The 13522-nt window shown below is 40.6% G+C and overlaps 1 protein-coding gene across 2 annotated transcripts; it reads left to right on the top strand.

Moving 5' to 3' along the window:
* Positions 1 to 3617: 3617 nt before the first annotated feature.
* lrrc4bb (leucine rich repeat containing 4Bb) lies at positions 3618 to 12739 on the top strand. Of its 2 annotated transcripts, XM_067488162.1 has the most exons (4): positions 3618 to 4129; positions 5812 to 5869; positions 7946 to 8534; positions 8646 to 12739. In XM_067488162.1, exons 3-4 carry the CDS (start codon positions 8292 to 8294, stop codon positions 10620 to 10622), a joined length of 2220 nt encoding a protein of 739 aa, XP_067344263.1. In that variant the 5' UTR covers positions 3618 to 4129; positions 5812 to 5869; positions 7946 to 8291; the 3' UTR covers positions 10623 to 12739. The 2 variants fall into 2 exon arrangements, with proteins under 2 accessions (XP_067344263.1, XP_067344262.1); XM_067488161.1 differs by lacking the exon at positions 5812 to 5869.
* Positions 12740 to 13522: the final 783 nt, after the last annotated feature.

The raw sequence follows: 13522 nt of genomic DNA, 5'->3' as shown, positions 1-13522 counted from the left end.
AATATCTACATTTCTATATTTTAGATATCTATTTTTACCTTGCTCTTATTGGGAAGTGTCCTAGGGCTTGACCAGCCAAATGTGCTGATGGTCTGATTTCACTTCCCCATTTATATTTTGGCAGTGAGCCTGAAATTATCAAAGCAGTTTGATGTTTTTTTTCTCATTTTGAAAGTTAAAGAATATGAAACAAAGATTCTGATCATGATTGAAGCTAAAAATGTGTTGTATGGTCTATAAACTGTGAGCCAACTGCATCAATGTGAAAGAGAAACATTTGTTTGCACTTCATCTTCAGCTGCCACAAGATGGCAGCTGAAGATGACACATTGTCGGCATGAAGTCACAGAGGCTTCTTGGTAGGCCTGTGTAAAGTGCACCCTCTGAAGACAAACTTAATGGTCCAAACACAGAACATTAGCTACAAGAGTACAGTAAATAGGGCAGAAAATAAAAACACAAAAGTAGTTTTAATGCAGGGTAAAAACATATTTGGATGGATATAACTTAAGCTGTAAAAAATGGTTTTTTGAATTGTTTAGAAGAAAGAAAAAAATCATTAGGAGCTAAATATTGATATTACAATTTCAGAGCCTGATTTATAAAGTAATAATTTATAAAGTAATTTATACATTTATGAAGTATAAAATTAAAGAAGCCTTAAAACTGGAAACTAATGCTAAAACAATTCGAAGTGCAGAAAATCCCATTTCCTCCTGTATTTATACTTTGAATTGAGTCACATTTTTCAAGCCAACCTACTTTAACTAAAACAGTAGAATATACTTCTTCACATCAGGATTCGTAGATATAACACAGGCCCGTATCCGTATACCATTGTGGACACACGCCAACTCACACACAGAGAGACACACGTTTGCATGCCCTCACACGCACAAACACACTGTGTACAAACCAAAAAGTGAGTTCTCACAGACAGGAAATGATGTCAGTTCTTGTCTCCAAGGAGATGGAGGCAGTTGCTAAGATACTGTGACACTAGGATTTTTCTCTCTATTTTTCTCTCCCTCTCTGTCTCTCTAACATGCACACACATACACACACAGGGGTGTCACCACGAATAACTCTAAACTCTCCTTTGTATCTCTCTTATTCTCTTGCACAGATGGCAATGAGCACCAATCCAACTTTTTTGGCTTAGTGTCTGAAAATAACTATACAAAATATCACTTTGTTCACTATACCAATTGGATGCTTAAGACCATTAAATAGATCACTAATGTTCTTCACCCAAATCTAAAATCGGTGCTCCTCCTACAAACTTATCCACAATCTTACTCTTTGCTTTGAACTGCTTGCAGTTACTCAACCACCCACTTCCAGACCAGTGAGGCCTGTGGATAGTAATCCAAAATGATGGAAGTGATGAATGTGTATCAACACCCCTCCAAAGCTTCTTCACAGTGCGAACTGCACCTCACTAGTGCTATCAGCATGCCACATATGTCTTGGCACTAGCATGTTGCTGCCAAATCCTCAATGCCGTGCCTTTCTCTTCCCTTGTGGTTCCTAGTATAGCATTAAGAGTTTATGGTGTTTGGATTTTGTTGGAACTGCCATGAACTCATGCTCAGGATAGTGGGATTAGCTCCCCCCACTGTTTTTCTACTCCAAGAGCCTTGCTGTACTGATGACACAAGCAATACAGCGATGAGTATTTGTTCATTTACAGTGCACAAATACACAAATTAATGTCCCTCTCCCACACTCCAGCCCCCACCCCTTCACACACACACACACACACACACATGCACACACACAAAATAAAAGGTGCTTGCGCACACACATAAGGGGAATATCACTTTCAATGTGCAATGACACTGTGAGGACACAGTGGAAAGAGGGGGAAGGAGGGTTTAGCATATCCAATGTAGCATAATTTTGATTGGTGCTGGGGTTGGACGGGAAAAAGATGTACAGAGAAAGAAGACAAGAGTGGTAAAAAAAAAGGACTAAAGGCAGCCAGGGTTGGGTAAGAGACTGGATGTGGGCTAAGATTTCAGCATGAGTGAGAGGGAATGAGGGAAGAGGGGGAAAGAGGGAAAGGAGGAATATCCTCTGCACCACTGTGTGACTGGAAATTTAATGGAGGGAGAGAGATAGAAGGAGAAAGAGAAGGAAGGAGAGAGAGGTAGGTGGGTGGGATAGAACGAACGAGAGAGAGAGGCTGAGGAGGTGGAGGGGGAGGGGAGAGGAAGAGAGAGGCAAAAGGCACAGAGACCTCATTGCTGTGCGGCTTTCAGCAAAAGCTAGTGGTTGTGAACAATGCTCACTACAGCATTCATAGAGAGGGAGGGGAGGAGCAAGGGAAAGTGTGAGGGAGGGAAGGAAGGGGAGAGATGGATGGAGAGGAGGAGAGACTATATCTTGGGGGTCTTTCTGAAGCATAACTGGCCTTCTCTGTCCTTTGACCTTTAGTGTGAGCTGAGACACAGCAAAGATGAACTGAGATTTATTTTTACCAACAAACTAGTTCTGTTGTGGAAACATATGTACAAAGGGTGCTATGCTTCTTATACACACTTTAATCACACAGTATTGTGTCCCACCTTTTAAAAAACATAAGAATGATGTAAAGGAACTAAAGCAACTGCCACAGCCAAGATCAACACGTGGAGACCATTGACAGACTATTATCACCTAACAAACTAAAGTTTTTTTTTTAACTAGCAATTAACTTGCCAACAGTTATATCAGTAGCAGGATGCTGAGGTTGGAGCTGCCAGGCAGGAGGTCTAGAGGAAGACCAAAGAGGAGATTTAGGGATTTAGTGAGAGAGGACATGAAGTTAGTTGGTGTGAGAGAAGAGGATGCAGAAGATAGGATTAGATGGAAGCACACCTGAAGGGGGAACAGGTGAAAGGGGAAGAAAGAAGAGTTAACTTGCTGACAGTACTTAGAAAAAAATGCTCAATCCTAAACCTGCTCACAAAATACTTCATACAATATGCAGGGTTCAAAAGTATTTAGAGGTTTGGGTTTAATAATGTACAAACTTTGGCAGGCTGCTGAGTTTGTGGACTTATAATGGTTATGGTGGCATTCCTATGTACAGCTATAAATCTACCAGTGAGGACTGCTTTGGGAAAAAAATACGTATTCAATTGCAAAGTCTGCAAAAAACAGACCTCATTAGTTTGCTACATTTAATCTTAGCCAGCCATTACCAAAATACATGTGCATGCACTGGGCATCCATTATAAATACGGACATTGCAAACGGCAAACATTGCAAACTGCTTAAAAGAAATTCTGTGGAGCAGAAACGTTTTCTGCTGCAGCTATTTGAAGGCTTGTGGTTAAACAAGTGCCCATTATATGATAACATCCTTGAACTATCACTTCATTGGAGTGATTCACGGAGTGCTGCTGATTTATATGAATAAGTATGTGACTAATCATTACAGGTCTACACGTAAATTGCACCTGTAAAGAAAAAAAAAAACAAAATAAAACAAAAAAGCCAACCGAAATACATCTATTAAAATCACTGAAACATCTCTTATTTTGGTAACATCCTGTTTTGGATGTAAAATTCAACCAAGCCTATTAAAACATCTAAAGAACGCCAAGTACATCCACGATTCATTGGTCGTTCATCTATTTTTCTTATGCTCTCTTAGTGGGATTCAGACTGAAACATACGGAATGTGCGTAAACAGCCGCTTATGCTGGACGCAAAATGCTTTGCCCAGCGGGCGCCGTCGCGTTTGCTGCCTGCGTTCCTCTCCAGGGATGATAAGGCGCATGAATGCGCTCGCCCCAGACCTCGTTCGTAAACGTGATAATACTAACTTTAATTTATCCGACGACCCTTAATCCGATTCCTGTCTTTCTCTCTCCCCCCCCCTCTCTCTCTCTCTCTCCCCGTCTCTGTCTGTGGATTGTATTCATTTTCAACCTGCCATCGCTGTAGCCCCCCGCGTTGCGTTGGCGCTGCGGATCTAGCCTACATGAACAAGAGCCAACTCACAGACGTGGAAACAAGCGAATCAATTTAGGGAAGAGAAAAGGAGACACAGATAGCGAGCTTGGAAAACTGACGATCGGGAGAAGGGACGAGAACAGAGAAAACATCGAACTCACGCCGCAGCCGCCGAAAGATTAAGGTACGTGTATGTTGGATGCACAGGTAGAACGGACTGAAATGGCCGGCGTAATTATTGCATTTGTTACCTAATCTGCATGGATACTGAAAACACGGGATCACACAAACTGAATAGTGAAATGTGTAAATGCTGCACATATGCACACAAATTTAGGCGAATAATTAATACCAGCCAAAGATGCGGTCAGTTTTGATGTCAGTGGAATAAAGCTGTGGCAGCCCTTGCAAATGTATTACAACAACATGGTTCCTTATGTAAACCTGTTTATTTCACATGTCCACACTTGCTTTCTCTCATAAATTCGGAGACTATGGATTATTATTCTTGGGTGCAGTGATGTTGTCATTACCCTGAAGAGAGAATGGATGCAAGCCATTTTGTAATGCAGCATGTGCAGAATTAGGCCTATTCAGAATTTCAATTGCGTTCCCGAGAAGGTGCGCCGTAGTGAGCGCAGCTGCATAGATGAATAAGGCCATTCTATTGAATTGTAGGAGATATTATGCTAGAGGCTATATGATGAGAGGAGATTGCAGATTAGCTGTTGCGACTGCAGGAGAAATGGTCAGGTTATGTCGTTTTTATCTCATCTTTTTTTCCCCAGGAGTTGAAATCAGAGAAATGAGGAACTACACTTGTTATCAGATGAAAGTGGAAAAAATCTTTTTTGTGACCGTGAAGTCATTTCTCTCCAAAAGCAGTGGTTGTTACAATAGCCTACTTGTGAAATGCGTCTCATCCTACCCTGATTCCCACGTCCTGAATCAATCTTGTTGTCATAGTTACAGTAGGTGATGTTGGCCCTGCTGCACCTGTGTCGCTTTGTGTTCATCTACATGAGGTCTAATTGGGCCTTGTGAGACAATTTTTGTTTGTTTGTTGAAAACAAGAATACGATTTTTGCCTTTTTATAAACAGTAATAACTCAACAGGGCATTGATACAATCAGACGCTTACAATGATGTGATTAGTTTGTAGCAAATGGTCAGCAGCTTGCAGCTAATTTGTCTTTTCACGACTGAGCGCTCTCTCAGGCCTGATCGAATAATCAATATCTACATGGTTGCAATCTGCTCTTGACATGGAAAAAAATGGACAAGATCAAGAAAGAGAAATACCTTTAAGTAAAATTGTTCAAAAAAAAAAAGAAAGAAAGAGAAAAGAAATACAATGCGCCGGAGGTTTCAACTGTGTCATAAGCCCAAAGAAAACACATTTTGCACAAGGATGAGAATGAAGGCCACTGGCGACAGAACTGGCCCCGAGATGAGTCAAGGTGTATTATTCTAAAAATAAAGACCATTGTGGACGTATGCTTTTGTTACTGTGCTCGCCTGTGGTAAAAAAAAACTTGAAGAAGGGGAGGTCAAGGCAACAGGCGTCTGCAGATTCAAGGTCTCTTCCCATAATACAATTTTACCCTGTGTACTGCTTTACATTGATTCTTTTTCTGCCTCACCACTCACTGTGACTTTTCCACCTAATTTCAAGTCTGTATCTCCTATAAGAAAGAATTTTCATCAAACTGCTATTGTTAATTGTGTCAAATGCTTTTAATCCTATTGTAATTAGAAAACTTTAGAAAACATTATTAGGTTACATTTTTAGACTGGTATCACAATGTTTATGCTAAACCCTTCTGCATCTTTAACTCTGTGTGTTCTTACATTTCAAAAATTGAGGCATGAGGAAGGTGGTAGAAGGATTCTTCCATCCATGAGAAAAAAATAGAAAAATAAGGTAAAACTCCAGCTTTACAATATGTACAATAAAGTATCAGTGAATGAAACCCTTCATCAAAACCAGATTCTGTTTTGATTGCACTGTCGGATCAATTCTTTGACCAGCTGAATATCAATGATGTTGTGTTTTGATGCCTCATTTTTGATGAATCATTTTCTGATGAGCTAATCACTGTAACAACCAAACCACCATTCTGGATCAGATGCAATTCTGACGTCTGGGATAGACACTGAATTTTATTTTTTTCAACCCAGTCCAATTATTGAAATGCATAGTTACCTGCTGGATGGGGATGAGATGGACAGCAGTGTTAAGAGCACTACAATGAGGAGTGCTGAAAGGAGGTTGCATACAGGCCTATTTAAGTTTGTGTTCTTAAATGTGTTCATAAATCTACATTTACTGTCTAAATTAAGGTGGATAATGTGTTTTTTATTCATAAGTGGCAGTTAGAGTTTGTGTTTGTGGATATGACAGTGTGAATATCTAAATGTGTATGTATCAGAAAGAGAGAGAGAGTCTGTGGGATGTGAAGAGCATCTGAAAAGTCTATATTTAGCATACACTCCCTTATGAGCTTTCTTAATAGCTGCTTTAAGGGTTCTCAGAGCTATGTTTTTAATAAAAGACTGATGTTGACCTCAGACCTCGTAGACATAAGGATTGGCAGATTTATTACCTCTGTTGGGATATTTAATGTCAAGTTTCAATCATACTCTATGCTTTGTCAGGTTTCCCATAATCTATACATAATCTATAGAAAACTATATTTTCAAAAGGACGTTTTCATTCCTGAGCACAAGATATGGGCGGAACAGCAAATGTTCATCAAGCTCAGCTAAACACAGTAATATGGAATAGGGCACTGGACAGTAAAAACACAAGATGGTGAGTGAGCAGGTTGCCACAGCAACCATGTTTCTAGGAGTGCATGTATCGTCGCTGCATAGGAGACGAGATGTTAAGGATGGCCAGGAAAGCATTTAAAAATTAACCAAAAAACAAATGTTTGGAAAATGTACAGAGAAGTTATTTTATATGGAAACCTGACAATGGAAACCACACTGGAGATACAGTATAAGTGGCACGAAACAAAGATCTTCTTATTTGACAACACAGGGCCTGTGAACGAGTCATTGTGTCAATCATAACATAAGAAACATAACATAAGAAAACCTTGAACACTTCCTATTCTCATCAAATCATTATCATGGAACAAACAAACCAGAGCATTTCTAAATTTAGTGAGTCTGCTGATGCTTGTAGCCATTTCTGTTTTAAGAAGTGTGTGACCCCCATAGCCAAAGGCGTAAAAATACACATTTAGAGTATATATTCTAAAAAAAGTGTTTTGCACCATATTTTTTTCAATTTGTGCAATGACTAGTTATCATTTACATGTTTGATTAAGCGACTTTAGTAGGTGGGGTTCTTGTCTGATTGTACACAGCCTGTGCATTGCAGTAAAATTTCAGAAGTCAATAATCGTTCCTTCATATCTTAATTGTTGAATTACTGCATGCAGGCATCATTTGTTATCTCATTTGTAATGCTGTGCTGCTGCCTCATGATGGATTGCATGAATCCCTGCATTAACCTTACGTCTAGATGAATCCCAACGGCTGTTGTAATTGTATCAAACAACTTTGCATTCTTTTAAATGTGCGATTCTACTTCTGTGTGTTTGTCTGTATCGTACTAGAAGCATTCCAGTATTATAAAATGGAATGTGACACTGGGATCCTAATAGCTATGCTGCTGACCCAGCTTGAAGTTTTAGAATTTTGTGGCCATTTCAGACCATGACCCAGATGTTAAGTTCAACCTATGAAGAAAATGGCAGCTGACTCACCAGTAAGACTACAGGCCACAATTTGAGAGCCACCTCTTTAGAAAAGAAAGCCCAACCAAGTTTGTCATCCGCTCCCATGACAGGACTTTGTAATATTTGTTGATTTGAATTCAGTCGGTTGAAAAGCTTCATGTATATGCTACGATGATATACTGTAGCTACTGCACTGTGCACTTACTTGACCTCCTTCCTCTCTTTCCTTTTCTGTCTTCCCTCTACAGTGAGAAGCCACAGTCCCCACAGAAACAACACTGAAGAACAAAACCTTCTCCTAAATTTGATTTTTATACTAATAATTGCCATGGAAACGGAAAAAACGCAGGGTTCCCTAAAATGACATGCTGAAATTAACAAGGTTTTTCATCGTCTAAGAAGCATGAGCAAAGTAAAATAAGAATACAATCTTTAATATATATCATTGCACTTTTTCAGATTTTAAAGGGCAACTCATAGGAGAAACACAATAGGGGTATTAAATATGAACATCGAGATAAGCACTTAAATTCCCCTGTTTGGAATTGACTTATTAACATCATAGCAATAGGGGTGGGTCATGACTCAGTTGCCATGCGTGTTGTCATGGTGACCAGCCCCTCTACCCCTTCCCCCCTCCTCTGGTTGGTCCAGCTTTTGTTGTGGCTTCACAGCCATGGACCTCAGCTGACAGAGGCAGCACCTCCCTGTCCCAGCCCTTGTACCTGCTCCAATCAGGCGAGCCGTGTCATCTGTACAAGGAAGAGTCTGGATCAAATTCCAGACAATATTTCAGAGAACACAAGATACCTCAATCTACAAGAGAACTCAATTCAGGTAAATATGACTTCATCTTCAAGCCGGCTATACATTCAGACAGAATTCATGTGTTTTGACAGCATTATTTCTCATGTTGCCACAATGTGCCTCTTTTTTTTCCCACAATAGGTGATCAAGTCTGACACGTTTAAGCACCTGAGGCATTTGGAAATCCTTCAGCTCTCCAAGAATCACATTCGGCAGATTGAGGTGGGAGCTTTCAATGGCCTTCCCAACCTTAACACGCTGGAGCTTTTTGACAACCGTCTCACAGTAGTACCATCACAAGCCTTTGAGTATCTCAGCAAGTTAAGGGAACTATGGCTACGAAACAACCCCATCGAGACGCTGCCAGCATTTGCTTTTCACCGTGTTCCCTCTTTACGTCGTCTTGATCTAGGGGAACTCAGGAAGCTGGATTTCATCTCAGATGCTGCCTTTGAAGGTCTGGTAAACCTGCGCTTCTTGAATCTTGGCATGTGTGGCTTGAAAGACATCCCTAACCTCACCCCACTAGTACGACTAGAGGAGTTGGAGTTATCAGGGAACCAGCTTGGAATAGTCCGGCCTGGATCTTTCCAGGGTCTAGTGTCACTTCGCAAGTTATGGCTAATGCACTCCAGAGTTTCAGTCATTGAGCGCAATGCTTTTGATGACCTCAAAAACTTAGAGGAGCTTAACCTCTCACACAATTCACTGCATTCTCTGCCCCATGACCTTTTCACCCCTTTACACCAGTTGGAAAGAGTACATCTTAACCACAACCCCTGGGTGTGCAATTGTGATGTTCTCTGGCTCAGTTGGTGGCTGAAGGAAACAGTTCCAAGCAACACCACATGTTGTGCTCGCTGCCATGCACCCCCAATTCTAAAGGGCAAGTACATTGGGGAACTGGACCAGAGCCACTTTACCTGCTATGCCCCAGTTATTGTTGAGCCACCCACTGACCTCAATGTCACAGAGGGCATGGCTGCTGAGCTAAAATGTCGTACTGGAACCTCAATGACCTCTGTGAATTGGTTCACTCCAAATGGCACTCTGATGACCCACGGATCGTACCGAGTTAGGATCTCAGTGCTTCATGATGGAACACTGAACTTCACAAATGTGACCGTGCAAGACACTGGGCAGTATACTTGCATGGTAACCAACTCTGCTGGAAACACTACTGCAACCGCCGTGCTCAATGTGACCGCCCTAGACCCCAGCAACAGCTACAGCTATTTCACCACTGTCACTGTGGAAACAGTAGAGACAGTAAGAGAAGAGGAGAGGCAAGCAAGCAAACAGTACATTAATGAGACCTTTATAAATTTCTCTGATCCTACTGTGGTAGAGGGCCGACCTGGCATTACTATAGCTCCTTCTCTCTCTTCACTCTCATCCCTTTCCCCAGGAGCCAACAGAGCTACTGAAAACGCAGTGACTGTGTCTATAATGGATGTAACTAACATACCGGGCCTTGATGATGTAATGAAAACAACTAAGATCATCATTGGCTGCTTCGTAGCCATTACTTTTATGGCAGCTGTAATGTTGGTGGTCTTCTATAAACTCCGGAAGCAGCACCAGCTACACAAGCACCACGGCCCAGCCAGAGCTATTGAAATCGTCAATGTCGAAGATGAGATTGGAGCTGGAGCTGGAAGTGGTATATCAGGTGGTTCGACAATGAATTCTGGCACGGGTGGAGAAGGAACACTAAGAATACATCATCCAGAAATAGTCAACCTTCCCAACATTGGCCGCACAGATACCCTCAATCATTACTACAAGACACATCATTTTAACAACAATGTGATGGGTCTTAGTATTGGCAACGACGGCATGGGACCAGGAGGGATCCTTAGTAACAAGCCAGGCCAGGATATTCCCATCTCCTGTAACCCAGTCCCAATCTCTACTACCAATTTGCTCACATCAGGCAATGGCACCAACACAAACCCCAATTCTATGTCCCCACCACTACCAATGTCTCTCCCCATGCCTACAATGGGCTTACATGGATCGATCAAAGGTTTCATGAGCCAAAACCAGAATCCCCAAATGGAGCCTCTTCTGTTTAAGGGGAGCTCAAAGGAAAATGTCCAAGAGACTCAGATCTAAGAACAAAAGCGAGAATATAGAGAGAGAGCATGAGCAAGAGTTGGAAAGAGAGGGGATTGATGATGGGTTTATGCACGGGATGATTAGACACTAGAGTGAATTGACACAAACATATAGACTTATTTGTGACAGTGTTCTGAGCCAAGAATTACCACAATGGGTCACTTGTGCTTGTAGTAACTATCATGGCCATGGAGATCAAGGAATGGACATTGCTACAATGTAAATCTGTGCCAAAGCAAATGTTTTTGCAGTTTCTACAAGCTGTGTTCTCATAAGGAAAAACTAGCCTTTCAGCGCAATCAGTCCCCAAATCATTGTTGGCCAGCAAAGATGAAAAGACATGCACAACACTTACCACACTGAAGAAGATCGGAAATGTTACAGAACAAAATCCAGGAGACATTTTTCTTCCACACAAAACACAAGCCACACTCTCTCAAGTGACTCAATAGACTCCCTCAAGGTGAAACTTATGTAGGCATAAATAGATGGACAAATAGGTACAGTGCAGTACAAACTACTGTGAAAAATCCACAAATTATATAAATATATTTTCATTTAAATATGTATCATTGCAGACTCTGATGCAGAGATATTTTGGAGTGGATGTATAAGCTGGTAGAGTTTGTTTCTTTGTGAATAATCAGGAGCGGCTATAGTGGAGGTGGTTATGATATATGTTTTAAGTTTGGCTACTTCTCAGAAACATAAGGGCTCAATTGCAACACTCATTGTGAATCTTTGAATTGGCTTTGTGACATTAAGTCCATTTAGGTTGTAGAACAGTAATGCAGATCTCTGTTTGACAAACTTTTGTCTGTTGCTTCAGTAATAATCATTACAAACTTTTGTGTTCTGAGAGTGTATTATGTATTTTGTAAAAGCCAGCTACTTGGTATTTGAATTCTGACAATTCTGATACTTACAGTAAATGCCAGCATCAAACAATGGTAAAACTATGTTCCACAAACACACAAAGGTAATCCAATGCAAAGACCTGTATGGGCAAAATAAAGTGTTGACAATGTGTTATTTGAATCAGATCAGTAGCCAGATATTTGCTTTTAGACAGGAATTTGATATGACCTCCTTGCTCATGGTTACCATAATCATGCCATACAATGCTGTGATAAGGATGATTAGACATCTATTTGCAGCAGCATTCAAGAAGGGATTAAATCTCCATCTTACGATGATTGGAATGAATGGAAATGTACAGTATATTAATAATAATAATGTCTGGTTGTATGACAAATGTAAGATCCACATTTTTATAGTGTAACTTTCATATGTTAAATGCCATTTACGCTTCTTGCGTTTCAACTATGTATTTCTTTATTTTTGTTAGTTTGATATAATGTGTACAGTTGTCTAGCCATGTATCATTACGTGTGAAATAAATCAATCATATATTGGGTTGTGGCAGGTCAATACGGCAACCACATAAGTAAAGAGTGAGACATTATACAGGCCTCTGTGCTGAGCCTGGATTGAATGTATGAATTGTGGTGCCATCTTTTCTGTTAACATGTCAGCCTTTCCTATACAGTCCCACAGACATTTCTGTTATGGGAAAATTAGTGATGATTTTATTCTTGTTGACGCTTTTGTAGGAAATTAGCCCTTCGTATGCCTCTCCCATGGTAATTCATTTATGCTAGTTTTGAAATGGAAAAATAATTAGGGGCAAGAAATATATTAAATAAGTCACTTGTTTTGAATAACAGACTGTATTTGTCATGCAAGAACCTAAAAATGTTTGTTGCAATTGAGCACAAACTGGACATATGACCAGTTAATCCAGATAAATGTACTTAAGATAGTATCAGCAAAATTAATTTTTTTTTCTTATTTGTTTGTCTTATCAGCAAGCCCACAGGTATTGGAAGAGAAGGAACACTGGGGAAGAGTGATAATGATGATGATGATACGAGTGATTAAATCAAAGAAAACCCACCCAGAATGTGCTGTCACAGAGGTTAATCCATGAAAGGAACATCTTCTACATCAGTGCACACCACATTCATCCTATTAAACATCTAAGCCACCTCTTAAAATGTATCTGGTTATACCACATGTAAACAGATCGATCAAATAAATCTGGCAGCCATGAATTTTCTCAACTCGGTGTTAATGTTTTTGGTGCTGAATCGTTCCAAACCATAATAAATGTAAATGCATTGCAACCCATCCAACAGACTAGTGGGCAGGGTTCGACTGTAGCCCCACAGAGACACAAATAGAATATAAATGAAGGCTAAAGACACAACATATGGCCGCTCCCTTGATGTGCTACATTTGGTGGCTTCTGTCGTCAGAGTTCAAAGAGCATACTAGATACCTCCTTGTGTGCTGTATGTGTGTGTGGGTACGTGTGTCTTAACTGCGGCACAAATATTCTTAAAACCACTGTAGCAACTTTTTATCATGACGGCGACTCACCTAATCAGCACAGAAATGTTCCTTTCATACTGTACCTCTGAACAGCCATAACATGCACCACACATAGTTACCAACATTAATAACATTTGGTAGAAATGAAGAAGGGCGTTGTTGCATCTTAGTGTAGTGGCTGCCACTGTACATGTACTTGAAGCAATTCAAAAAGAATTTGTTTAATTATTTTTAACTAACATGTGACCCCCCCCCCCCCCCCCCCCCCCCCCCCCCCTCCGTTTTTAAGGAAGATCACAAACTTGGAAACTGCAATCTGAATATCTGCAGCTTGGCCAACTGTGCCTCAAAACCCTGTATAGTATATGAGGGTGCTGAGTTTGATGCTGTCTGGCTACAGATAGTTCTGGTATATGTGTATGACCTGCATCACTTGTTGCTTACAATAGATGCTTCAGTCCAGATGTCCATTTCTTGGTTTTTGCAAGCAAAACTCCATACTG

This window comes from Channa argus, chromosome 20 (genome assembly GCF_033026475.1).
Source record: "Channa argus isolate prfri chromosome 20, Channa argus male v1.0, whole genome shotgun sequence".
Lineage (NCBI taxonomy): Eukaryota > Metazoa > Chordata > Actinopteri > Anabantiformes > Channidae > Channa > Channa argus.
This window is presented reverse-complemented; position numbering and strand designations above follow the sequence as displayed.

Coding starts and splice junctions, on each gene's coding strand:
- lrrc4bb (XM_067488161.1), top strand. CDS start 8,292: ATGCGTGTTGTCATGGTGACCAGCCCCTCTACCCCTTCCCCCCTCCTC. Junction 8,535..8,645: donor TACAAGAGAACTCAATTCAG/GTAAATATGACT, acceptor TTCCCACAATAG/GTGATCAAGTCTGACACGTT.